The sequence below is a fragment of the Orycteropus afer genome, unplaced genomic scaffold (assembly GCF_000298275.1).
Source record: "Orycteropus afer afer isolate SDZICR_OR568_19922 unplaced genomic scaffold, OryAfe1.0 scaffold00325, whole genome shotgun sequence".
Taxonomy (NCBI): domain Eukaryota; kingdom Metazoa; phylum Chordata; class Mammalia; order Tubulidentata; family Orycteropodidae; genus Orycteropus; species Orycteropus afer.
Window position 1 is genome coordinate 1031174 of NW_006921912.1, and position 24815 is coordinate 1055988.

General features: G+C 43.4%; 1 protein-coding gene across 1 annotated transcript in view; it reads right to left on the minus strand.

Moving 5' to 3' along the window:
* Positions 1-651: 651 nt before the first annotated feature.
* The window catches only part of PKNOX2 (PBX/knotted 1 homeobox 2), a 118084-nt gene continuing 93920 nt past the window's right edge, over positions 652-24815 (minus strand). Inside the window, exons 8-10 of the mRNA XM_007952105.2 lie at positions 3130-3206; positions 2024-2202; positions 652-878 (exon numbers count right to left, since the gene is read on the minus strand). Of these exons, the coding sequence (XP_007950296.1) occupies positions 652-878; positions 2024-2202; positions 3130-3206 (483 nt within the window). The remainder of the gene's footprint in view (positions 879-2023; positions 2203-3129; positions 3207-24815) is intronic.

Below are 24815 nucleotides of genomic sequence, written 5' to 3' on the forward strand. Positions count from 1 at the left end.
TGGTTCTCATCCCTCTCTTCCAAGTCCATGGTTGCCTGTACCCCAAAAGAGAGGCCTTGGAGGAATCAGCTGGAGCCTGTGGAATCCAGGTCCCACTCTGATCTGTAAGAGGTGATGCCTTCAAGCCATCCCCCTCCTCCAGCCATTGATTTTGCTTTGGGGCTCCCTCCTGCCCTTGAATGTCTCTCCAAGGAGCTAAAAATCTTCTGGGGGTGGGACCTAGGTCCCCTTTGTCTCCTCCTTTCTTTTAAGCTCTGCCCTTAGCAAGAGCTCACTCTGCAAACAGCACCAATCCACCTCACAGTGCAGGGCTTGTAAACAACTCAAGTCCTTCAGTGGGGGTGCCCTCTGTCCTCAGGGATTGGGTGAGTCCAGATCTCACTCCTGTCTTTCCATACAGGCTGCTTGACTGGCCCTGCCAAATGGAGTCCTCAGCAGTTCTAGGGAAGTAGGGCTGGGGTACTCATTGAAGCTTGGTAGTTGGGAAAGAGCAGGGTATCTCCTCTGCATTTCCTCAAGCTGCTGATTATGGGAGGCTAGGGCCCAACTTCCTCCAGTGCTGCCTGCCCATATCCCCCTCCCTCCCACCCTGAAGCCCTCCTGACGACACTCTTCTCCTGCTCGGTGATCAGTGCCATCTGGGCTTCCTGACTACTCCAGGGAGTCACTGTGTTCCAAGCCCAGGTCGCTGACATTCGTTGTCTGCAGCTCATCTGCCTCCTCCTCCAGCTCTTCTTCCTCTTCTTCCTCCATCTCATCCTCATCCTCTTCTTCCGTCCCATCCAATGAGTCATCATGTGCAGCCATCATAGCCTGCTGCATGGCCATGGTGGCATTGTCTGAGGACAGGGACTGTAGGTTGTCCAAGTTGATAGAACCTACATGAGAGAAGAGATAAAAGGTCAGGATGGAAGGAGCCCAATCAGGCTCAAGAACCTCAATGTTGTACTGAGTTGGAATGGAATGGTTGAAGCGATAGTGAGTTGTTTGTTTCTAAGGGTGCCTAAGCCTAAGCCTCGGAAGGAAGGTTGGGCAATCCTACTTCCGTAGTGATACTGCCTCGGAAACCCAAGGAGGGGTCGCTATGAGTCGGGTTTGACTCGACGGCACATAACAACAACAACAACAAGCCTAAGCTGTTACGAAGTCTCCCATCCATTCATTCACTGCCCCTCTCTGCCCTGTCCCAAGCAGTAGCAATCCTAGCTACTATTTGCCAAACATCTTCTATATAAATATGGTAAACACTTCCGACTTTCTAAGACTCTTCTAAGGCAGCTATTATTGTCCTCATCATAAAAGAGGAGGACACAAGTCTCTGAAATAACAGAATTGGGATTATCTCTTAAATTTGTCTAGTCCCAAATCTGTTTATTTCCATTTCACCTTGTAAGATGAATGTCCATCACACAGAACTGTACACAACCACAGAAATACATGTATGCGTGAAGGTATGCATGCACACGTGCACACCCCCACCCACTTCCCACACAGAGCTATCTTCACACGCCAAGCTATAAAATGTCTGGCTTATTGAATTATTCATTGTGCACCAGGCGATCGGCAATTAGAAAAGTATATATGGAGGGTGTGATATAGAAGCTGGGAAAACAAAGCTCTCTCTGGCCTCCGTTCACAAGCCAGCTGCCTGCCTCGGTATTTATAGATGGCCTTGGCTCTTGAAGAGCTGTTCAGACACTCAAAGGTGATAAGGAACTTGGGCAAGTGTGGGAGTGAGGAGGGGGTCTGCTGAGTAGTTATTGACTCAGATGACCACCTACTCCTACCCATCTTGTGAGATTGCTTTTGGCTTGTTGAAATATGTACAAAAACATCCCCTTTATAAGGCATATGAACATCCTTCAATGGAAATCAGATAGGGATAATTATCATAACAGAGCTGGGGCTGGGACTCAAGTGAATAGACATTCAACCCTTGAATCTTTGCACAAAGTACCCTGAGGGAATGCCAGAAGGCCCTCCACCTGACCCAGTCTAGAGTACACGTGACTCCAGTTCTTACCATCGGGGTTTGTTCCTGGGGCACCACCCTGCTGCTGCAGCACCCCTGCAGCAATGGAGTTGGGCCAGAATCTTTGGGTGGGTCGGTGCTGCGACTTGATCTTCTTGGCTTTTGGGGCAGGATCTGGGTTGCTGGCATCAAGCATGGGCTGCAGGATACGTCTCCGGGCATTGATGAACCTGTCCAGGGTTAAAGGTGGAGACCTAATTAGTCACCAATTGGGTGGTGATGGTGGGGCAGAGGATAAAGGGAATGGGAAGGTAGAGGATGCGGGCAGAGAGGGCTAAGCTGTTTTCAGACTCTCAGAAACCAATTTATTAATCAATTATACAGACCAGTCTCAGGTTCAGATCTAGGGTGTAAAAGGCCAGCAGGAAAATGAATCCTGGGCAGTAGGCACTCATGAAATCAGCTAGAGCTTGGTGACTTCTAAGTAGCAAAGAAATGATGCATGGAGAGGTGTCAGAAATCTTCTCCGCTCCAGATCCACCAGGATTGAACAGAGGTGGGAAGAGCCTTAGCCACAGGTACCAACCTCTGACATCTCTCCAGGGGGCCAAGGGCTCACATTAGGGGCCCCCACTCTTGGATCCACTCTCATCCAGTCAGACTGGGTTCTCTGAGCTTCCTCTCAATGACAGCCTAGTTGGATACAGGGAATGGGACAGCTGAGATCTCTGTGGGGTTAGAAGGGCTGATTCTTCCTCTTCCTTCCCACTCCAGCTTTGTAGAATTGGAGTTCAGCCCACATTGGGGTGAAGGTGGACAAGAATGACCATCGGCGGCCTCTCCAGTCCAGTGATGCAGGCAATCTTGTCTGTTCCTGCAGTGCTGGTGGATCTGGGTTTTCTGTGTAGCAAGCTGGTTCCAGTGATGTTTCTGACACAGTTCCCCAGCAGAGGGCACTGAGAAGCTGCAGATGGAGCTACAGGTACCTATGTGGTTCCGGCTTTTTCTTCTAGCCCAAATGGGAGGACTGGTGTGGTAGTTGGGCTGGGACTGAGGCAGGACTGGGCAACCTAGTCTCTTCTCCCTGCTATGCCATTCTTCTTCCAAGCGAGTGATCCCTGGGTCTGAAAGCATTTGGACGAGTGATGGTAACTTACCAGTTATTTACTTGCAGGAGGGTGAGGTTTGTCTGGGCTGCAATCTGCCTCTTCTCATCCTCCGTGGGGTAGGGGTGCTGAAATGAGAGGTGAAGGGCTAATGAGGGGTAGACACACCATCATGGAAACAGGTAGCTAGAATGGTGTGAAAGCCAAAATTGAGGAAAGTTTGTCCCCCAAAGAGAATGTACCTAGGGCTTGGAGGGAGGTTGCCCCATGCCTTGTGACACCACACCCAGGGTCATCTGATCTTACTAGCCCATCTACAATAGGGGCAGAGGACCAAGGTGGTTCCTCAAGAATGAGTACAGTTTGATATTTATGGCTTCCAGGGTACTTTTACATTCTTCTCACTTGGTCTTCACAGCTGTCTCACTAGCAGGCAGCATTATTAGTGTTAAGATTTGCTATGGCCTCAAAAATCCACAGGGCTATTAAAATTGAGGTAAAAGGAGTGTACAAATCAAATTAAGTTACCTGATATTTATTAAATACCTACTACATTCCCAGATTTATGTTGCAAAGGGTCATTATGAGTCGGGATCGACTCGACAGCAATGAGTTTTTTTTTTAGTTTTCACATACATTACTAGGAGACAGAAGATAAAATGCTAACTGCTACTTGTATAGTACTTTATAACCTGTAAAATGTTTTCATGTACTTACTTTCATTTAGGAGCTCTGGTAGTGTAGTGCCTAAAGCATTTGATTGCTAACCAGAAGGCTGGTTGTTCAAACCCACCAGCCACTCCTCAAAAGGAAGGTTGGGCAATCTACTTCCACAGTGATATAAAGCATATCACTGAAACTATATCCAATAGGCCGGTAGGAATAACAATATTTCCATTTTAGAGATGAAGAAAATGGATGACTAATCCAATGTCACTCCGATGGCAGCACTTAGATTGGAACTCATTTCTTTTGATCTTGGCCAGTCTTTCCTCCCATTACTTAATGGGAGGCAGACTAAGTCTAAGTCAGTGCCTTTGTGGAGATGAGTGATTAAACGGTGAAAGAGTCTGCCCTACTTCCCAGTACACTTCAGACCAAGTGTTGATTACATGTTAGTCTCCCTCTTTCAGGCTGTCCATCATGAGAGTAGAGATCACATCCTATTACTTTCTATATCCCTGATGCCTTCCACATAGAAGGCATGCAAATAACTGCTTTGTGACAGAGAGCATAAATAAAGCAATAGACATTGTGGTAGGGGGTAATAAGCACTTTAGAAGTTAGGAGATGGAGAGATTGTTGTTGGCCTGGGTGGTGGGAGGGCTAAACAGGTCACATTAAAGGATGGACAAGTTTTGGATGGCAGTGGGAAGAGACTTTTGCAGATAAGAATCAGAATGTAAGGAGTAATCAAATCCCCACTTTCTTGCTTCTCATTGTCTCTGACACCAGCCACACATGTGGCACTTTCTCTCTCTACTCCAGCCACTCAGAGCTAGGGCAGATCTCACAACTTTTAAAAGGACCCCATCCTTAGACTGCTAAACAGATGCCATTTGCATGTTTAGGGAGTCCACATCTCAAACTCTGACCTGCTGGCCACAGATTTGAGGTTTCAGGATGGATGCCAGCCACAAGCTCAGGGGACTCCCCTGGGTTCTCACACTTTCACCTACTGGCTCCCACTACTACTTTGGGTTTGATAATTCATTGGGATGACTCGAGAACTCACAGAAAGTGCTATACTTATGATTATAGGTTTATTATAGCAAAAGTTTATAAATTAGGATTGTTATAAGGAAGAGATGCATGGGCAAGGTCTGGGAGTGTTCCCAACGTGGAGTTTCCACATCCCAGAGAGTGCATCATTCTCTCTGTGCCAACCAGGAAGCTTTCTGAGCCTCCATGGTCAGGGTTTTTATCAATCAGTCAAGACTGAACCTCATTGCATATGTATGACAGGCTAAATCATGCCTCCTGAGGTTAGTTGACATTGGCCCATCAGGAGAGTCTTTTCTGGTCTGGCCAGCCCACACTTGTTAGCACAAATTCTCAGGTGGGGTCTGGAGATTTCAGAGGAAGACACCTCAATTACTCCCAAGGTTACATCACAGGAATCAAGGCCAAAGGCCAAAATTGTTTTCTATTACCACACATGAGTCCTCATCACACGGTGGTGAGCCACATGACAACAGAGCCTACTTCTCCTTTTTTATATAATCGATTTTATTTATTTTTGATATTGTTTCTACATGTGCATTTCAATGACACTGATTACATTCTTGTAGTTGTGCAACCATTCTTATCCTCCTTTTCTGAGTTGTTCCTCTCCCATTAAAATAAACTCACAACTGCCCCTATCTAATCTTTTGAGTTGCTGTTGTTAATTTGATCTCAGAGATAGACCTTAACCAAGCATATTGCTCAAGGCAGACTTTTTACTAGTTAAGCTAAACTATTGTTTGGTTTTAAGATGACTTCAGGGGAATATTTTTGGTTTAATGTTTAAAGATTATCTTAGGGCAATAGTTTCCGGGGTTCACCCTGTTTTCATGGCTCTAGAAAGTCTGGATTCCATGAGAGTTTAAAATTCTGTTCTGTATTTGCTCCCTTTTTATCAAGATTCTTCTATAGAATCTTTGATCAAAATGTTCAGTAATGGTAGCAGGCACCATCCAATTCTTCTGGTCTCATGGCAAAAGAAGCAGTTGTTCATGGAGGCAATTAGCCACACATCCATTTTCTCCTCATATTCTTGACTCTCCTTCCTCTAAGAGACCAGATGTTGTGTCTTGGATGGCTGCTTGCAAGTTTTTTTTTTTTTTTTTTTTTTTGTGCGTGTGTGTGTGTGTGTGTGTGTGATTTGGATGAAAGTTTACAGAGCAAATTCATTTTCTATACAGCAGTTCATATATACTTTGTCTCATGACTTTGACTGTAATTTCCCACAATGCAACGGCTTTCTTCCCACTTCTTCCCCATAGTTATCTTTTCCCTGTGTCCTTCCCTCCCATGCACTCCTGTTCCACAAGCTGTCTCCTTGTGCATACACAGCCCTTCTATTCTCCCATGATTGAGCTCTCCAAGGGGTGTATTTACCCAACGTAAATGTTCAGCTCATATGCCTGCCTTTTGTTTGTCTGGAAGCCACAGGAGTGGGTTCAATTTCAGACCTGAAGGGCAGCTAGGGGCTATAGTCTCAGGGATTCCATCAGTCTCCATCAGACCAGCAAACCTGGTCCATTTTATTTATTTATTTTATTATTTTGAGTTTTGTTCCACATTGTTCTCCCTCTCTATCCAGGATCTCCTACACAGATCTCCCTCCAATTGGTTGACAGTGGTAGGTGGGCATCATCTAGTTCTTCTGGTCTGGTAGTCATAAAGGCTGAGGTTTGCATGGTGTACCAGTCCTTTGGATTAATTGTTTCCACGCATCTTTGATTTTCTTCATTCTTCTTTGCTCTGGATGAGGAGAGACCCATCGTTGTGTCTAGATGGCCGCTTGCAAGCTTTCAAGATCCCAGTCTCTACTCATCAAAATAGATGTGGAACAATGTTTTTGTTTAGTATGTTATGCCAATTGAGCTTAATGTTTCCTGCGGGCATGGTCCCGAGCCCACAGGTCCAACTATTTGCTCCCTCTGGGTAGCTGGCTGTGGCCAAGAAGTGACTACAACCTTGTCCCTTGTCAGCTTTACTATATACCTGGACATTCTTACAGAACATACAAATACACTTGTAGAAACATTGTCTGCCAACCCTATACATGGTTATGGGCACACTTCCTTCTGCATAGACATACCTGATCTGTCAGCTTGTCCACCCATCTGTCCACCTGTAGATTTATGTTTGTCATCACTGACAATGCAGTACTGTATGTGTAAAAGGGTTCGTCTTTGTTGTCTGTACCTCCCATGCACCTCTCTATGTCTTCTTTTTCATCAATGCCACTGTGTTCATCACTCACATTTGGTACATTGCCCTTCCTTTCACCCAAATCCATACTTGTCTCTACCTGTTTAGCAATGTTCCTTCCCTTCCCCTCCCACCCCCGGTAACCAGCAAAGAAAATTGCCTTCCATATATAAACCTTTCCTTGAGTTTTTACAATAAAGGACAAATACAATATTTGTCCTTCTGTGATTGACTTATTTCACGCAGCATAACGTCCTCCAAGTTCACCTACATTATGTGGTGTTTTGCTTGCAAGTTTTTATGACCTCAGGTACTATGGAACAAACTAGGAGGTACAACAAAAGAACTCAACATGTTATTAGCCAAATTAACTGGGATGTCCCATGAAACCATGACTGTACACCTTCAAACCAAAGAACCAAATCCTTAGTTTGGATGTATACAAGCAGCCTCAGTAGTTATTCTTTCCTTTTTTTTTTTTTTTTGTCATTATTGTAAATATATCTATCACACAACTTTTGCCAACTCAACTTTTTACAGGTATACAGCTTACTGACAGCAATTACAATAATCAGCTGTGCAACTCTATCCTTAATCAATGCAAATTTGAGGCTATGCCTGCCTCTTCGTGTCTTTCCCAGGTCTCAGCACTGTCCCTTGCACATGGTACTCAAACAAATACTCACTGCCATTGAGTCGATCCTGACTCATTGCAACCCCTCCTTGAGTTTCTGAGGCGGTATCTCTACGGAAGTATATTGCCCAGTCTTCCTTCCTCTGAGTGGCTGGTGGAAGTTGTGGTGAATGTTTGAGTGTGCCCGAGATTTGCTCTGGGAGCTAGGGGAGATTTAGCTGTTTAGTTCAGAACCAAACTCACTGCCATTGAGTCAATTCTGACCATAGCGACGCCCTTTGGGTTTCCGAGACGGTAAATCTTTACGGAAATAAATTGTCCAGTCTTCCTTCTCCAGAGTAGCTGGTGGGTTTGAACCACCAACCTTCTGGTCAGCAGTCAAATGTCTTAGGCACTATGCCACCAGAGCTTCTTAGGGGCTCATAGGGCACAGAATCAACCTGCCCAGCTCTTTCAGACCAGGATTATTCTTTATGCTCACAACGGCATTAGAAAGTAGTGCTTGGGCTTTATAATCAGGTTAGGACTCTGATTCTGGCTCTGTCATGACTAGCTGTGAGATTCTAGGCATGTCACTTAACCCTACATCTTAAAGTTCTCTAATGATTAAATGAAACAATACTTGTAAAGTGCTTGATGAAAGGGTTGCTCTTAACGCTATTATGATTGGATGATGTCTGCAAGTTGCTTAAAGCTTTGTGAGGAAAGGATTTCAGACCAACAGCCTTGGTAATACTCTCATTACTGGGGACAAAGGGAAGCAGCCTCTTCATTTGGCCTTAGCAGCCCCTGACCGAGGCAATCAGGGTCATGTGTTGTTTTAATTCACACCTCTGACCCTGACCACCAGGCTGGGCAGCAGGACTTGTGATTCATACAATATTAAGGTTCTAACAAGAAGGAAAGCACATCAGTGTCACAGGAGCCAATTTCATTCTAATTGGGAAGGAGCAGCAGGGAAGCTGGGAGGAGACACTGCAGGCCCCAAGGGGCAGAGGAGGCACTGCTCTGTATTTCTGTCCTGGCTCCTCAGGTTCCCTGTCCATGGTAAGAAGCCAAGCAGCCACCCTTTCTAGGACCATCTGGTCTATGAACACAGCAAAAACATGGTGGCTTTTGGCCGTATTAGGCCTCAATAGGCCCTTTCGTGCCTTTATTCCTTTACAAAGGCTATCCTCTCCACTTGAATGCTCTATCAGCTTCCCACTGTCTGTGTTTCTGAGCTTCTGTGAAGACCAGCTTAGAAATCAAATCCTCTGTAAGGTCTTCCCCAAGTCCCTGAGACTAAGTTAGTCATCACTGAATTTTAATAACTGCATTTAGCTCAATCCATGATAATACAATCCCTGGTAGTGAAAATGGCTAAATGGTTAAACTCTCAGCTACAAGCTGAAAGGTTGAAGGTTCGAATGCACTCAGAGGTGCCTTGGATTGGCAATCTACTTCCAAAAATTGGATGTTGAAAACTCTGTGGAGCACAGTTCTACGCTGACACACTTTGGAGGTGAGTTGCTATAAATTAGGATCAACTCAATGGCAACTGGCTTGGTTTGGGTATGATAATATGTCTCCCCACTAGACTGTGAGCTGCTCTAAGGCAGGGATTTAGCCTTATTAGACATTGCATCTCCAGTGTCCAGACCAGTGACAGGCAAAGAATCAACATTCAATATTCATGTATGGAACGAGATAAGTAAACTAACACAGGAAGGCAATGGCAGACTTGTTTGCTGAGCAGAGAAGGCTCGTGTTGCCAACTGTGCTGATACAAACCACCAATGTTGGGTGTCTTCTACATCTAGGGCCAGCAAGTGGAAGTTGCCCAACTTTAAGAGTTCACAGCTTAGATGGAAAGGCCACAAAGGACAAAAACTCCATTAAAGGGCAATTTGTGCTAAATACCTAATGGATGGTAAGAGAAGTAGGATGGGGATGGGCATTCCAGTCAGGATCCTTTTACTAGGACTTACATTTAAGCCACCAGATGAAGATCTCTTCCAATTTTAAAAACCTCCAGCCTCCCTTGGATGGATAATGTTTGTATCTCTATGGAGGCTTCTGGTGTGGGGGTCTCCATTCTTCTGAGTAATTATCATAAGTATAAGGATTAACATGGTCCTTTTAATGGAGAGGGGTAAAAGGTATCACCAAAATTGTCTGGTTGCTCTCTTATGGATAAGGCTAGAAACCCCTCATCATCCCTCAGTGAAAGTCTCCACCATCTATCCTTCCTGGAACTAGTGTCTCAGGAGGCACATGGTGGAGGCCATGGGGGGTGCAGGAGTATTTGGCCCAGCTTTGGGGACAGGTGTGTCGGCCAGAACATTCCTGGCACCATATCTGAGTGCTTGTGGAAGCCGTCCAGCTTGTACATGCCTCACACCAGATGATTCCTGAGGACAGTGTCAAAATAGTCCTGGCTGCTGGACAGACCTTGAGTTAGTCAGTCTACTTTTAGCACAACTGGCAAGGCTCTGGGCTGAGTACAAGAAGAGGAATCAGATGAGATCATGGTAAGCCATGAAGCCATGGTAGTTGCTCTCTGATCACTATTTGGAGGAACTCCTCTGGAGTAAGAAAGAAAGGGCACAGAGAACAGCTCTCTGGAAGCAGATAATTCTTCCTTGAAACAGAATACAGAGAGGACCAGAAAAGTACTGCTCTTTCTCAGGGCTAACAAGGAGCAACGGATGATTGGGCAATGTGGTCCGAGGGTTGAGAACATGGCCTTGGGAGGTGAGGCTAAGCACTGTACCCACCACTTACAAGCTTTGTGACTTTAGCAATTTGTTATTTGATGTTTCCAATCCTTTTCTCAGCTTAAAATGGGAATAATAAAATAGTGACTGCCTCTTGGCATTTGGATATGACTGCATGAGATGATTCAAGTAAAGCACTTAGTGCTCCATTGACTCCCTTTATAAACTGTGCTGAGGCCTCCCAGAAATCATATAGATGAATATTCAGAGTCTCCAGAGAAGAGGATTATGGTATTTATATTAAGTAGGTGTTGCATTGTACCACAGTTGCCATCAGGAAGTTCCCCTGAAACTTAACCTAAACTCTTTCCCATCTCTCTCTGGCACCACCCTTTATAGCTCCATAACTCAAGTCTTCTCTGGGCTAACTTGAAGCTGAAAGCATCTTTCATTCTGAAGAGTGGGTTCTGCTGCAAGTCCTACATTTGAAAGAAGTTTAGCTAGGGCCAGTCCATAGGTTCCTGCCTGACCTGTAGAACTGAAGCCCTAACACCACTTCTTTCACTGAAAGCCCATCCTGAGATTCTCCTGCCACCTCCTCCCCATTCACATCTAACCATGAAGCCAAGCCAGGTCATCAGGGGACATAGAGCATGGAAACCAGCAACATGCTGGTGTCAGTAGACTTTGTGTTGCTGGCTGACAGTGGCTTAGAGTATGACTCAGATTAAGGAACTTTCCCATTTTCCTGCCATACCTAGTACCATTCTGGAGTTGACATGCACCCCTTCTTCCCTTCTCCTCACTCCTGACCTCTCCGGGAGACATGCTGCTGTGGGCTACAACTTTATTTGCATGATACTGCTCTCTGAGGTACAGAAAGCAAGATGGTGAGGGGTCCTAAAAGGAACACATTGCTATCAAATCTGTCATTGACACTAGAATGCACCCTGATTTTAGAGATGCTAAAATACTGCCTCGGAAACCCAAGGAGTGGTCGCTATGAGTCGGGGCCGACTCGACGGCAAACAACAACAACAACAACAAAATGGGGGGTGGGGAACGAACCTTTTAGAATAGATAGAAGTGCAATGAGTCACAAAAGCAATTTTCTTTTCCTATTATAATTGCCCTTGCTAAGACCTTCCATTCTTTTTTCCTCTCTTTTACCCCCACCTTTAAAAATGTATAGATGCAAAAAAGTACAAAGAACTAAAATATGGAGCTTGATGTATTATCACAAAGCAAACACCCATGTAGCCACCACTCAAGCGAAGAAATAATGTACCCTAGAAGTCTTACTTCTTTCCCCTGTCATCACTACCCCCTCTTCTCCCATCCCAGGACTTCACACCAGTTCAAACTGGTTCAATTAGTGAAACTGGAAAAGACTCAAATTTGTAAAATGTGAATGTACTGGAATGATAACTGGAATGGGGAATATTACGGGCTGAAGCCCTGGCATGGGAAACTTTGGAAGAGGTAAAATGAGCCCTTTTAGGAGCTTGATGTGGGAGACTGGATTATTGTCAGGACTATGGACAGCAACACACATCAAAATGGCATGGTTGGCTACTATCTTTGAGCTGGGCACCACTATTTCTGACTCTGTCGTACCAGTGATTCTGTTGCTATACAACATGCATGCTGCCCTTATTTTCTAACAGGAGATTAAGTTTCTAGCAAGGTGTTAACCTGTAATTTTTCCTGTTCCAGTTATTGCTCTCACATTTTACAAATTTGGGTCCATTCTGGTTTTGCTTTGTCAGCCATGACTGGGAAACTGGGAAACTGTTCAAAGCCCTGCCACATCCTACCCAAAGATAACCTAATTTTTATGATAGTCACTTTCTTGCTTTTCTTTACACTTTTACTATCTGTGTTACATTCTTCATAGTATGGCTTAGTTTTGCCTGGTTATTGAACTTTATATAAATGGAACCATACAGTATGTGGTATTTCACCCTATGGAAGAAAGGCCTAGTGACCTACTTCTGAAAAGTCAACATTGAAAACCCTATGAAACACAGTTCTATTCAGACACATACAGGATTGCAATGAATCAGAAATGACTTGACTGTTTTTGTTTCAAGCAACTGTTTTTGTTTTTAAAAATTTTACTTCATATTATCATTGTGGGATCCATCTATGATTATTCTGTGTAACTGCAGTTTCTCATTTTTATTCCTATATGGTCTTCCATTGTAAAAATCTGCTACCCTCCCATTCTTCACCCTGCTGCAATCTCAAAACAATTCTCCCTCCTGCTGGCTTCTACTTCAATCCCTCCCTCACACTGAAGCAAGATTGTTCCTTCTCTTCCCTGTCACACACCTTAAGCCTATATACTCTGAGAGCCCACCTTATCCAGGACTCCTCACACTCCAAGGAGTGTTTAGTAGCTGTCATCCAACTAGACAGGCTGCACACTCTTTAAGAAAATGTACCATGTCTTTCTTCTCACCCCTATTTCACCAATTCAGGGGAAATGCCTGGCACATGCTAAGTGTTCAGTATGTATCTGTTTAGTGAATGAGGACAGGGGCCTAAGGGGTAACTACTTCTCACCATTTCCTGTGTACTTCTCACCATTTCCTGTGTATGTATCTGTGGATGTGGAGGTAGTGGGAGAGGGTAGAAACCATGTCAGTGATTTTGACTTACCAGGAATTCTAGGAGTCTGGTTGCCCTGATTATAATAGTGCTGCTTCTGCCATTGATGTGTAATGTGTATTTGTGGAAGAGGAGAAGGGGACACTTGAGTCTACGAAGGCACACTGCTCAGCTCTCTGGGAAGTCCTGGAGCAGTACTGTGAGAAGTCAGCAAGAACATGGACTCTAGAGCCAGACCACCATCATGCATCCTGGTCCTGCCTCTTACCACTTTGGGCAAGTCACTCAATGTTATGGATTGAATGGTGTCCCCCCAAAATATGTATTGGAATCCTAACCCCTCTACTGTGGATATAATCCCATCTGAGAACAGGGTATTCTTTGTTATGCTAATGGGGCCATATCAGTAGACTGTGTCCTAAACTTAACCACTTTCGAGTTATAAAAAGAACAGATTAAACACAGAAGCAGGGACAAACAGGGGGAAGACAGACTATCTGATGATGATGGAGGCAGATGAATCTACAAGCCCAGAACTCCAAGTATTGTTGGCTGCAAAAAATGCAACATAACCACTGCCGTGGAGTCGGATCTAACTCATAGCGACCCCTCCTTTGGTTTCCGTGGCGGTATCACTATGGAAGTAGATTGCCCAACCTTCCTTCCAAGGAGTGGCTGGTGAGTTTGAACCCCCAGCCTTCTGGTTAGCAGCCAAATGCCTTAGGCACTATGCCACCAGAGCTCCCTGTTGGCTGCAAGAAGCTGAAATAGGTAAAACAGGACCTTCCCCTAGAGCCATGCTTTGAATTTGGACTTCTAGCTTCCTGAACTGTAAGAAGATAAATTTCTGTCTTTTAAGCCACCCACTTGTGGTATGTCTGTTAGAGCAGCACTAGGAGACCAAGACACTCAGTTTCTTCAACTGCAAAATAGGAGGATAATCCCAACTTACCTCCAGGTTGTTATAAGGGTTTAAATGAGTTAATATTGGAAAAGTAGTCAGAAGCATATCTAGCACATTCTGTGAGTATTAAATAAATAAATAACACATAAAAGAAATCTCCTGCTTGGTGCACATCGCTCTATCTCCATAAAAGCCACAGGTTGTTTCTTTGACCCATGGTAAAAACCTCCCAGCAGCTCCTTCTGTGAATGTATAAATGTGCTCCTTTTTCAAATGGGTTTATTTCCTGGATGCCCTGGGACTACTCCAGCATCAAGACCATTCAGTGAGGATGTTTTCTACTCACTGAGAGTCTCAGGAGAAGGGCACTTCTTGGGAGATGCTGTGAGGTTATAAATCTCCCCTGGTCATTTCTCAAGTGGAAGTGTGGAGTGCTGCAGGCTCCGAGGGAGTATCACTGGGCTACATTCAATCCAGGAGTCTTCAACACACTGTCTCTTAGCTCAGCTCCATCCAACTTTGGCTGATGGGCCACTTGTCTTCAAATGGAGACACAAATCTTGCCTTCTTACCTGGAAACTCACTGCAGCTCAAACTACCAAAGTGGCTCAAGCCTGAGACGGTGGCTGCTCCCCAGCATGTCTGGCAGTCTGTACTTCCTAGAAGTCACAGGGCAGTTTTCTGGGGGTTTATTTCCCTACACACCTACTGTGAAGGTGGGTGGGAGGAAACACTCATTTCACAGATGGAGAATCCAAGGCCTAATGCTTCTTGAGTACTGAGCAATGAATGAAGCCAAGAAGGCAGTTGACCTGACTTCCAACCTCCCAGTATGCCTTACACAAAAGCCCTGCAGGGACAGATGTCTGAGCTGTAGCTGGATAGAAAACAGTCACGGTAAGCAGCCATGCAGGGCCCAAAGCCCAGGAAAGTAAAGATGAAAGTAAGGAGGGAAGGGAGAGGTCCTAAGATGGTATCCTACTAACAGACCATGCCAGAGCTCTCTTTGAATAGAGATTTAGAAAACTTCAGTGAAACAGATACAAATAATGATCCTGGGATTATGAGCATCTAAAGAAAAGATAAAGTATTAGATTGAGTGAAGACAGGAAAGGGACTGACGTCAATGAGGAAAAAAAAAAGCAAAAAAGAAAGTAAGGAAGGAAAAGATTTTTCATGATCACATCATATTGGAGGGTGAGATCAATCCCTTTAATCAGCAAGAATCATAGTATCAGAAAGGGCATTTAAGAGGTCATTGATGATCATTTGGGAGAAAATTCTCATCCAAAATGATGACTCCTTCTTCTGTTCCTACCCAATCCCAAATCCTAGCTATCCTTCAAAGCTCAGCCCAAATCTCTGCTCCTCCACCAAACTTTGTTAACCAACATCTCAATATTGCACAGAGCCCTAGAGGTCCCTGAACCCAGCCTCTCCCACAAAGCAGGAGTCCTCTACACAAGTGCTTTTTAACTGGGGAATCAAAAATGAGTTACAGATGTGCAGAGATAGTGATGTCCTCAGCCTTAGAGTGGTACAGTGGCATCTGGGGCACCGAGAGTCCCCTGCATGGTCTCCAGCTGTAAGCAGCCTCATTGATTTACTTCATTTTCCATGTATGCCATCCTGAAAAATGTTGGGATGCTTGCTCTGTGGTGTCTCCATCACTCAGTATGACAAACCCTTGATCTGATGCTTGGTAAGATCTTTCTGTTGAGCTCAAGTTGGCTTCCCTACTGCATCCAACCACAGAATAGCCTGTCCTCTGAAATTACACAGAAGCCATAAGGCTGCCTCACACTTGTTAACAACAGTTACTGCCACTTGTGGGATGCCTACAATTTTTGGATAACTTTTATTAAATATCTGCAGTGTGTACGGTACTCTGTTAAGTGTTTGACATGTATCCTTATCAAATTATCATGGCACCTATGGGGTAGGCATCATCATTCCCATTTTACATGTAGGAAACTGAGCTTAGAGCAATTAAAAAGGAAAAAAAAAAACTTGCCTGAGTTATATGAGTAGTAAGTGGCAGAACTGGGATTTGCATCCCCTGCATCTTGTGCCATGGGCACTCTCCCACTGCTCTGGACTACTGTTCAGGGAATGTGCTTTTAATATATTATTGATGATCTTCCTCATTACCAGCCAACCAGTTGCCACAGAGTTGATGCCAACTCATTGAGACCTATGTGCCTCCGAGTAGAACTGTGCTCCACAGTTTGTTTGTTTTTTTTTGGCTGTTTTTTTTTTTTTTTTTTTTTTTTCTGAAGCAGATTGCCAAGCCTACCTTCTGAAACACCTCTGGATGGCCTTGAACCTCCAGCTTTTTGGTTTGGCAGCCAAGTGTGTTACCCATTTGTAGCATCCAGGGACTCCTTCATTATCATTATTATCTCCACTCTATGATGATAAATTTAACATCAGAGAAGTTAACTGACCTGCTGAAGGTCATATAGCAAGTGGAAAATGAAACTAGGATTAAACTGTCTGCCTCCTAAGCCCTTGTTCTTTATATGACACCATGGTGCCCAAAAGAACAGCTATTGGGCTTCCTCTATCTGGCATTGTGATTTTCTACAGGCCTAACATCCCAGTCCCTTTAGCCATTCCTCATAGGACATGCTTCCTGTTAGAGTCTTTTAAACAAACATCTTCCCTTCCTGGCTGCCCTTGTCTAGACATGACTTGTCAGAGAGCTTTCTGAAATCTGATGCTCAGTCCTGGACACAGTCTTCTGGCTGTGTCTGTCCCAGCACAGACGGCCAAGTTCTCTCACCTATACTGATCCCTCCATTCTCTGAACCTCTAGAGTACTTAGGTTTGCATGATAACACTTGATTGTATCATGTGCTAATCTCTCATGGTTCATGTTTACAATTTATTTCCCCAGTAAAATCATCAGAAGGAAGATGGGGCAATCTACTTCCGTAGTGATACTGCCTCGGAAACCCAAGGAGGGGTCGCTGTGAGTGGGGTCTGACTCGATGGCAAATAACAACAACAACAACAACAGTTAAATCATCAACCTCTGCAGTGCTGAAACCATGTTTCATACCTGAAATTTAGATGGTAGTGAATAGATATGTTATTTAGAACTTAGATCACATTTTCCCATAGAAACAAGTTGTTTTAAAAACTTGGCTAACTTCAAAGGCCAGTTTAGCTAAAGGTCTATGGTCAAGTGCAGGGAGAGGGTGCACAGGATTCAAGAAGATAAAGCAAGAGCTTTCCTTGGGCAGAACCACACTTGGGCAAAACTCTCAAATTGGTGAGTGATATGTCAGCTTTGTGTGTGTGTGTGTGTGTGTGTGTATTTGTGTATGTGTGTGCCCCTTTGACACTTCTCAGCACGTTTTATCCCAAGCCCTGGAACCTCTAGCAAGCATTCTGAATAAGGATTTTGGGGTCAAAGACCCTAAAATTGTGCTCATGATTATGTATATAAAGTTTTCATATGATTTTCAAAGGAGCCAGGGGCCTAGAAAAGGCTACGAACAACTGCTAGAAAGCTCCCCATTCTGGCTCGCCTCCTCAAAATAGTGTGTTCAAAAATATTCTGCTCATCATTTTCTAATACTAACAAGCACTGGCACTCTTCCCGTGAAGCTGATCTTAACTAAGTGGGAGTAGAAAAATGAGCTTTTGCACTAATTCATACTAAGTTCTCCATAGGCATATGCATTTTACGAGGGTTGGATAATTTAAAATGGATCTCTGACTGATGGAATTTCAGACAGTGTGAAGAAGTTATACGCAGTTTTATTGTTAGGTGTTGTTAAGTTGGCTCTGACTCATAGTGACCCTACGTATAACAGAATGAAACATTGCCGGTCCTGTGCCATCCTTAAAATTGTTGCTATGTTTGAGCACATTGTTGCAGCCACTGTGTCAGTCCGTCTCGTTGAGGGTCTTCCTCTTTTTTGCTGACCCTCTACTTTACCAAGCTAGATATCCTTCTCCAGGGACGGGTGTCTCCTGATAACATGACAAAAGTATGAGAGACAACGTCTGGCCATTCTCACTTCTAAGGAGCATTCTGGCTTTACTTCTTTCAAGACAGATTTGTTCATTCTTCTTGGCAGTCCATGGATTATATTCAATATTCTTTGGCAAAACCATAATTTAAAGGTATCAATTCTTCTTCAGTTTTCCTTATTCATTGTCCATGTGTCACATGCACATTAGGCAATTGAAAAGATCTTGGGTCAGGCACACCTTAGTTCTCAAAATGACATCTTTGCCATTTTACACTTTAAAGAGGTTTTCTGCAGTATATTTGCCCAGTGCAATATGTCCTTTGATTTCTTAACTGCTGCTTCCATGGGCATTGATTGTGGATCCAAATAAAATGAAATCATTGATAACATCAATATTTTCTCTGTTTATCATGGTGTTGTTTATTGATCCAGTTGTGAGGACCTTTGTTTTCTTTATGTTTAGGTGTAATCCATACTGAACGCTGTAGCAGGCAAGATATTCTGGCACAAGAATGGGTCAATACCCCTGAGCCATTTTCTTACTTTTCAGGGGTTCTTATCTTCTCCTTAGGTGCTCTAAAACTTTCAAGATGTCTCTTAGCATTTTGCATGGCAGGGCAGCCTATGAGGACTAAGAGGTGAGACTGGCAAACTAGGGAGAAAGTCTTCATGGTCTACTTCTGAAAATCAGTCAATGAAAACTCTATGGATCACAATGGTCCAATCTGCAACTGATGGACAGCAGCTAGCAACAAGAACAAATGCAAGGGAGGCAGCAAAGCATTCAAAGAAGTGAGTAACTAAAGCAACTCCAAAGCACAGGGGCAAGTGGCTGGATTTGACCTCCACTTACCCCTGTGGCCAGGAATGCTTGCATGTGTGCAGTATGCAGCAGCAGCCCTGTTTCCCCCAACAGCACAAGCCAAGCCTATGAGTCAGTAGGGCTGTGTGTGAGATTAGTTGATCTGACAAAGGGTCTGTAAGATAATGACAGGCTCAAAACCATGCAGAGTACATAAATGTTCATAGCAGCATTGTTCATAATAGCCAAAAAGTGGAAACTATTCATATGTCTAGCAACTGATGAATGAGTAAATAAAATGTGTTTCATCCATCCAATGGAATATTACTCAGCCATCATGAGGAATTATATTCTGATACATGCTACAAAATAGATGAATCTTGAAATGTGCTGAGTGAAATATGTCAGACACAAAAGGACAAATACTATACGACTCATTTGTATGAAATGTCCAGAAAGTAGATTAGTGGCAGCCAGGGGCTGGAGGAATGTGAAATGACTGCTGATGGGTATGAGGTTTCTACTTGGGAAGGTGAAAATGTTCTGGAATTAGATAGTGGTGATGGTTGCACAACTTTGTAAATATACTAAAAGGCACTAAATTATACACTTTAAAAAAATGAATTTTATGGTATGTGAATTATATCTTGATAAAAATATATCATGCAGAGAAAGAAGGCCCCTGGTTCTGCCTTTTGTGACTATAGCAGAGGTCATTAACAGAGTCCTGGAGCAAGGTTTTCAGCTCTGTGTGGCTGGGAGAAAGAATAGTCACATAGAAGATGGGGTGTAGGACAACAGTGAGCAGAGTCAACTATGGCCCTGGCTTATGGCCATGATGGATGGAGAAGGGGAAAGGAAGGGAAGAAACAGTAAAGTAGTTTCACTGTGAGGCCTGAAAACAAGGGCTGGGCATGTAAAAATCCTATACCTCTCCCAGGAATGGGGCACTATGTCTCAGCTGCAAATTGGGGTTCTCCTTCACTTCACCTAGACTTTGCCTGGAACCCAAGAGATGTTTGTGATTTCTTGGGTCAATGTAGAGGCAGTATGGCCCAGCAAGTAAGAGACTAGAGCCCAGAGCCACACATATCTGGGGTAAATCCTGTACAACCTCATTATCTGTGTGACCCTGGGAAATGTGTTGTTTTCTTTGGTTTCAGCTGTCTAGTTGCTGAGATGAATAATAATAGTACCAACCTCATTGAGTGGCTTTGTGGGTTAAATGAGATCTTGCATGTAAGGTGCTGAGCACAGAATCTGGCACATTGCAGTCTGTTATTGTAGCAGTTAAGGTTGTGTGTCAACTTGGCTAAGCTGTAACTTTGAGTGGCTTGGCAGCTGGATGTGCTATGATGAGATTGGATGTGTTGTAATCAACTCCATGGTGGAATCTGCTGAGAGACATTAATCAGTGGAAGGGGAGTTGCCTTTGGGGTGTGGCCTGCTTCCAGTATATATAATGAGAAACTTTGGGAAAGGTCTCTAGATTCTTAGCACATTTTGGATCCTTCCTTTGGCTGAGTCTTCTTTTCCAGTTCCTGCACTTGAACCAGTAGCCTGCCATGTTGCCTGCTGATCTTGGGGTTGTGCCATTTTACCTGTTGATCTTTAGTTCAGCAGCCAGCAGCTGCATGATTTAGGAGGAGCCTACAGCTTGCTTCAGTGGGCCTGGAACAAGAGGCAGAGTTGAAGCCCAATGTTGAGGGGCCTACACCCAGGCCCTAGAGCTGGCACTCTGAACTCACACTTCTAATCTCCTAAACTGTAGGAGAATAAATTCCTGTTTGTTAAAGCATCCATTTCTGGTATTTCTGTTATAATGGCACTAGAGAACTAAGACAGTTATCAATGAGTGGCATAGGGCTTCCTGGGGCTTGGCTTCCCTTCGAGGGAAGAAAGTATGTTCTATAGAGCTGCTTATGTGCCTGAGTGGCAGCAGCATGGAAAACCATCATGTTTTTAAGAATGTTCAAGGAAGGATAGGAATGAACAAGTAAGGGAGGTGTTTCCGAATCACCTAGCCAGTCAGCATGATCTGGAGGTGGGGACAGAAGCTGGGGAGCTGGGGAGGAGGATCAGCCCCCTCCTCTCAATATAGGACTTTTCCACCCTCTATAGGAAGGATGCCATTGTTTCTCACTCAAGCTGGGTTTGCTATGGAATGACTGCTTCCAGCAGAAGTTTAGACTCTTTCAGTCAAAACGCAACAGCAAGAAAATGTCACTAGATTCTTCAGGGACTCAGAAGCAAGCAGCTAATGGATGAAACCATCTCGGTCTTACCACAGCTTAACAGCAAGAAAGCTCTGGGATTTAACCTCAATCTCAGGAGCATTTTAGTATCTGAATACATTTCTGGAGCTGCTAATGCCACAGAACAGTAGAAATGACAAGAAGCCTCAGACACAGGACAAAAGAAATAAAAGACTCCTAACTTCTGCCCAAAGGGAGAGAAGATAACAGCAAAAATCAGTATTTACTATAAAAGTTCTCTCTCTCTCTCTTTTATTGTGATTTGGGTGAAAGTTTACAGAGCAAATTCACTTTCCATACAGAAGTTCACATACACTTTGTCTCATGACATTGACTACATTTACCCAAATGCAACAGCTCTCCTCCCACTTCCTCTCCATAGTTACCTCTTCCCTGTGTCCTTCCCTCCATGTACTCCTGCCTCCCAAGCTGTCTCCCTGTGCATAAACACCCCTTCTTTCTCCCACGATTGTTCTTTCCAATGAGTGTATCTACCTCAGGCACATGTTCAACTCATATGCCTGTCTTTTGTTTGGCTGGAAGCCACAGGTGTGGGTTCAATTCCAGACCTGAAGGGAAGCTAGAGGCCATAGTCTCAGTGGTTCCACCAGGCTTATAGAAGTTCTCTTAACCAATATCAATTTAACAAAGTTTGAAAATTATATGATGTTCTTCATCTCATGGAGAGTAGCTAAAGCAAATGGAAGAGATGATGAAGTAAAAACTCTGAACAGAGGATTTCAAAGGCAGCTCAAGAAGACAAAATGAAGTATTATAATGAAATGAGCAAAGACCTGGAGTTACAAAATCAAAAGGGAAGGATACACTTAGCATTTCTCAAGCTGAAAGAACTGAAGAAATAATTAAGCCTCGAGTTGCAATATCTAAGGATTTTATGGATGAAATTTTGATGCATGAAGCATCAAAAGAAGATGGAAGAGTACATAGAATCACTCTACCAAAAAGAATTGGTTGATGTTCAACCATTTCAGGAGGTAGCATATGATCAAGAACCACTACTACTGAAAGAAGAAGTCCAAGCTGCATGGGAGGAATTAGTAAAAAACAATACTTGAGGAATTGATGGAATATCCACTGAGATGTTTAAATACATAAATGGAATGCTGGAAGTGCTCATTCTTTTATGGCAAGAAATTTGGAAGACAGCTACCTGGCCAACTGACTGGAAGATATCTATATTTGTGCCCATTCCAAGGAAAGGTGATCTAACCTAATGCAGAAATTATCAAACAATATCATGAATATCAAGGATCTCCGGTTGCATAGTGGGAAAGGTATCTGGCTGCTAACCAGAAGGTTGGTGGTTCAAATCCATGAGCTGCTCCGTGGGAGGAAGATGAGGCTATCTACTTCCATAAAGATTTACAGGCTTGTCATACCCAAAATCCACAAAGAGCAGAAGATAAACTAAATGAACGGGACCTTCTAAAAATTAAATTTTGTATGCTTCCAAAGACTTTTCCAAAAGAGTCAAAAGAGAACATACAGATTGGGAAAAAATATTTGGCAGTGACATATCTGAAAGGGACTTATCTCTAAAATTTACAGAAAACTCCCAACAACTCAACAACAAAAAGACAAATAATCTAATTCAAAAATGGGCAGAAGAATGAATAGGCACTTCACCAAAGAAAATATTCAGGCAGCTAACAAACTCATGAAGAAATGTTCATGATCATTAGCCATTAGAGAAATGCAAATCAAAACAACAATGAGACACCATCTTGCCCCAGCATTAGTAGCAAAATTCAACAAGGCAGAAAATAACAAATGCTGGTGAGGATGTAGAGAGATTGGGACTCTCATGCACTACTGGTGGGACTGTAAAATTATACAACCACTGTGGAAAACAGTATGGTGATTCCTTAAAAAGTTGGAATTAGAAATACCATTTGACCCAGCCATTCCATTACTAGGTATATATCCTAAAGAAGTGAGAGCTGGGACAAGAACAGATATATGCACACCCATGTTCATTGCAGCACTATTTACAATAGCCCAAAGTTGGAAACAACCTAGGTGCCCATCAATAGAAGAATGGATAACCAAACTTTGGCATATGCACATAATGGAATACTATGCAACCCTAAAGAATGACGTATACTCTGCAAAACACTGCATAATGTGGATGAACTTGGAGGACATTATGCTGAGTGAAACGAGCCAGTCACAGAAGGACAAATATTGTATTAGCCTGTTATTGTAAAAAGTCAAAGAAAGGTTTATCTATGGAAGGAAATTTTCTTTGGTTGGTTACCAGAGGTTGGAGGTGAGGGGAGGGAATATTGATAGATAGGTAGAGACAAGTACTGATTTGGGTGAAGGGAAGGACAATGTACCAAATGTGAGTGAGCAACATGGTGGCATCAAGGAAGAGGAAGACAGAAAGAGGTGCATGGGAAGTATAGACAACACAGATCAACCCTTTTGCACATACAGTATTGTGTTGTCAGTAATGGCAAACACCGATCTATGGATAGATAGATAGATGGACAGGCTAAATGATTAGGTATGTCCATGCAGGGGAGGTGTGCCCATGACCATGTATAGGGATGGCAGACAATATTTCTACAAGTGTATTTGTATATTCTGTAAGAATTCTCAGGTAGAGCGGACAAGGGACAAGGTTGTAATCACTTCTTGGCCACAGCCAGCTACTTGGAAGGTGTGAGTAGTTGGACCTGTGGGCTCAGGATCATGGTCACAGGGGACATGGCATCAAGCTCAATTGGCATAACATACTACACAAAAACATTGTTCCACATCCTACTTTGGTGAGTAGTGACTAGGATCTTAAAAGCTTACAAGCAGCCATCTAAATGCAATGACGGGTCTCTCCTTGTCCAGAACAAAGAAGAATGAAGAAAACCAAAGACACATGGAAACAATTAGTCCAAAGGATTGGTACACCATGTGAACTTCAGCCTATACAATTGTGAGACCAGAAAAACTAGATGGTGCCCAGCTATCCTGTCAACCACTTGGAGGGGGATCTCTGTAGGAGATCCTGGATAGAGTGGGAGAACAATGTGGAACAAAACTCAAAATCATAAAACAAATACATAAATAAAAGGGACCAGATGTGCTGGTCCGATGGAGCCTGATGGAATCCCTGAGACTATGGCTCCTAGCTGCCCTTCATGTCTGGAACTGAACCCACACCTGTGGCTTCCAGTCAAACAAAAGACAGGCATATGAGCTGAACATTTACATTAGGTAGATACACTCCTTGGAGAGATCAAGCATGGGAGAATAGAAGGGCTGTGTATGCACATGGAGACAGCTCGAGAGGCAGGAGTGCATAGAAGGGAAGGACACAGGGAAGAGGTTAATTATGGGGAGGAAGTGGGAGTGGAGCTGTTGCATTGTGGGAAATTTCAGTCATTGTCAAGAGAAAAGTGTATGTGAACTGCTGTATGGAAAATGAATTTGCTTTGTAAACTTTCACCCAAATCACAATAAAAATTAAAAAAGAAAAAAAAAAAAAAAGATTTACATCCTTGGAAACCCAATGGGGGTCACTATGAGTCAGAATTGACTCTATGGAAGTGGGTATCATTAATATCACATGCAAGTAAAATTTTGTTAAAGATACTTCAAAACTAGTTGCAGCAGTACATCAACAGGAAATAGAGATTCAAGGTACATTCAAAAGAGGACGTGGAACAAGGTATATCATTGCTAATGTCAGATGGATCTTGGCTGAAAGCAAAGAATACCAGAAAGATGTTTATCTGTGTTTTATTGACTAAGCAAAGGCATTTGATTGTGTAGATCATAACAAATTATGGGAAACACTGAGAAGAATGGGAATTCTAGAACACCTCATTGTGCTCATGAGGAACCTATACATAGACCAAGAGGCAGTCATTTGAGCAGAGCAAGGGGACAATGCATGGTTT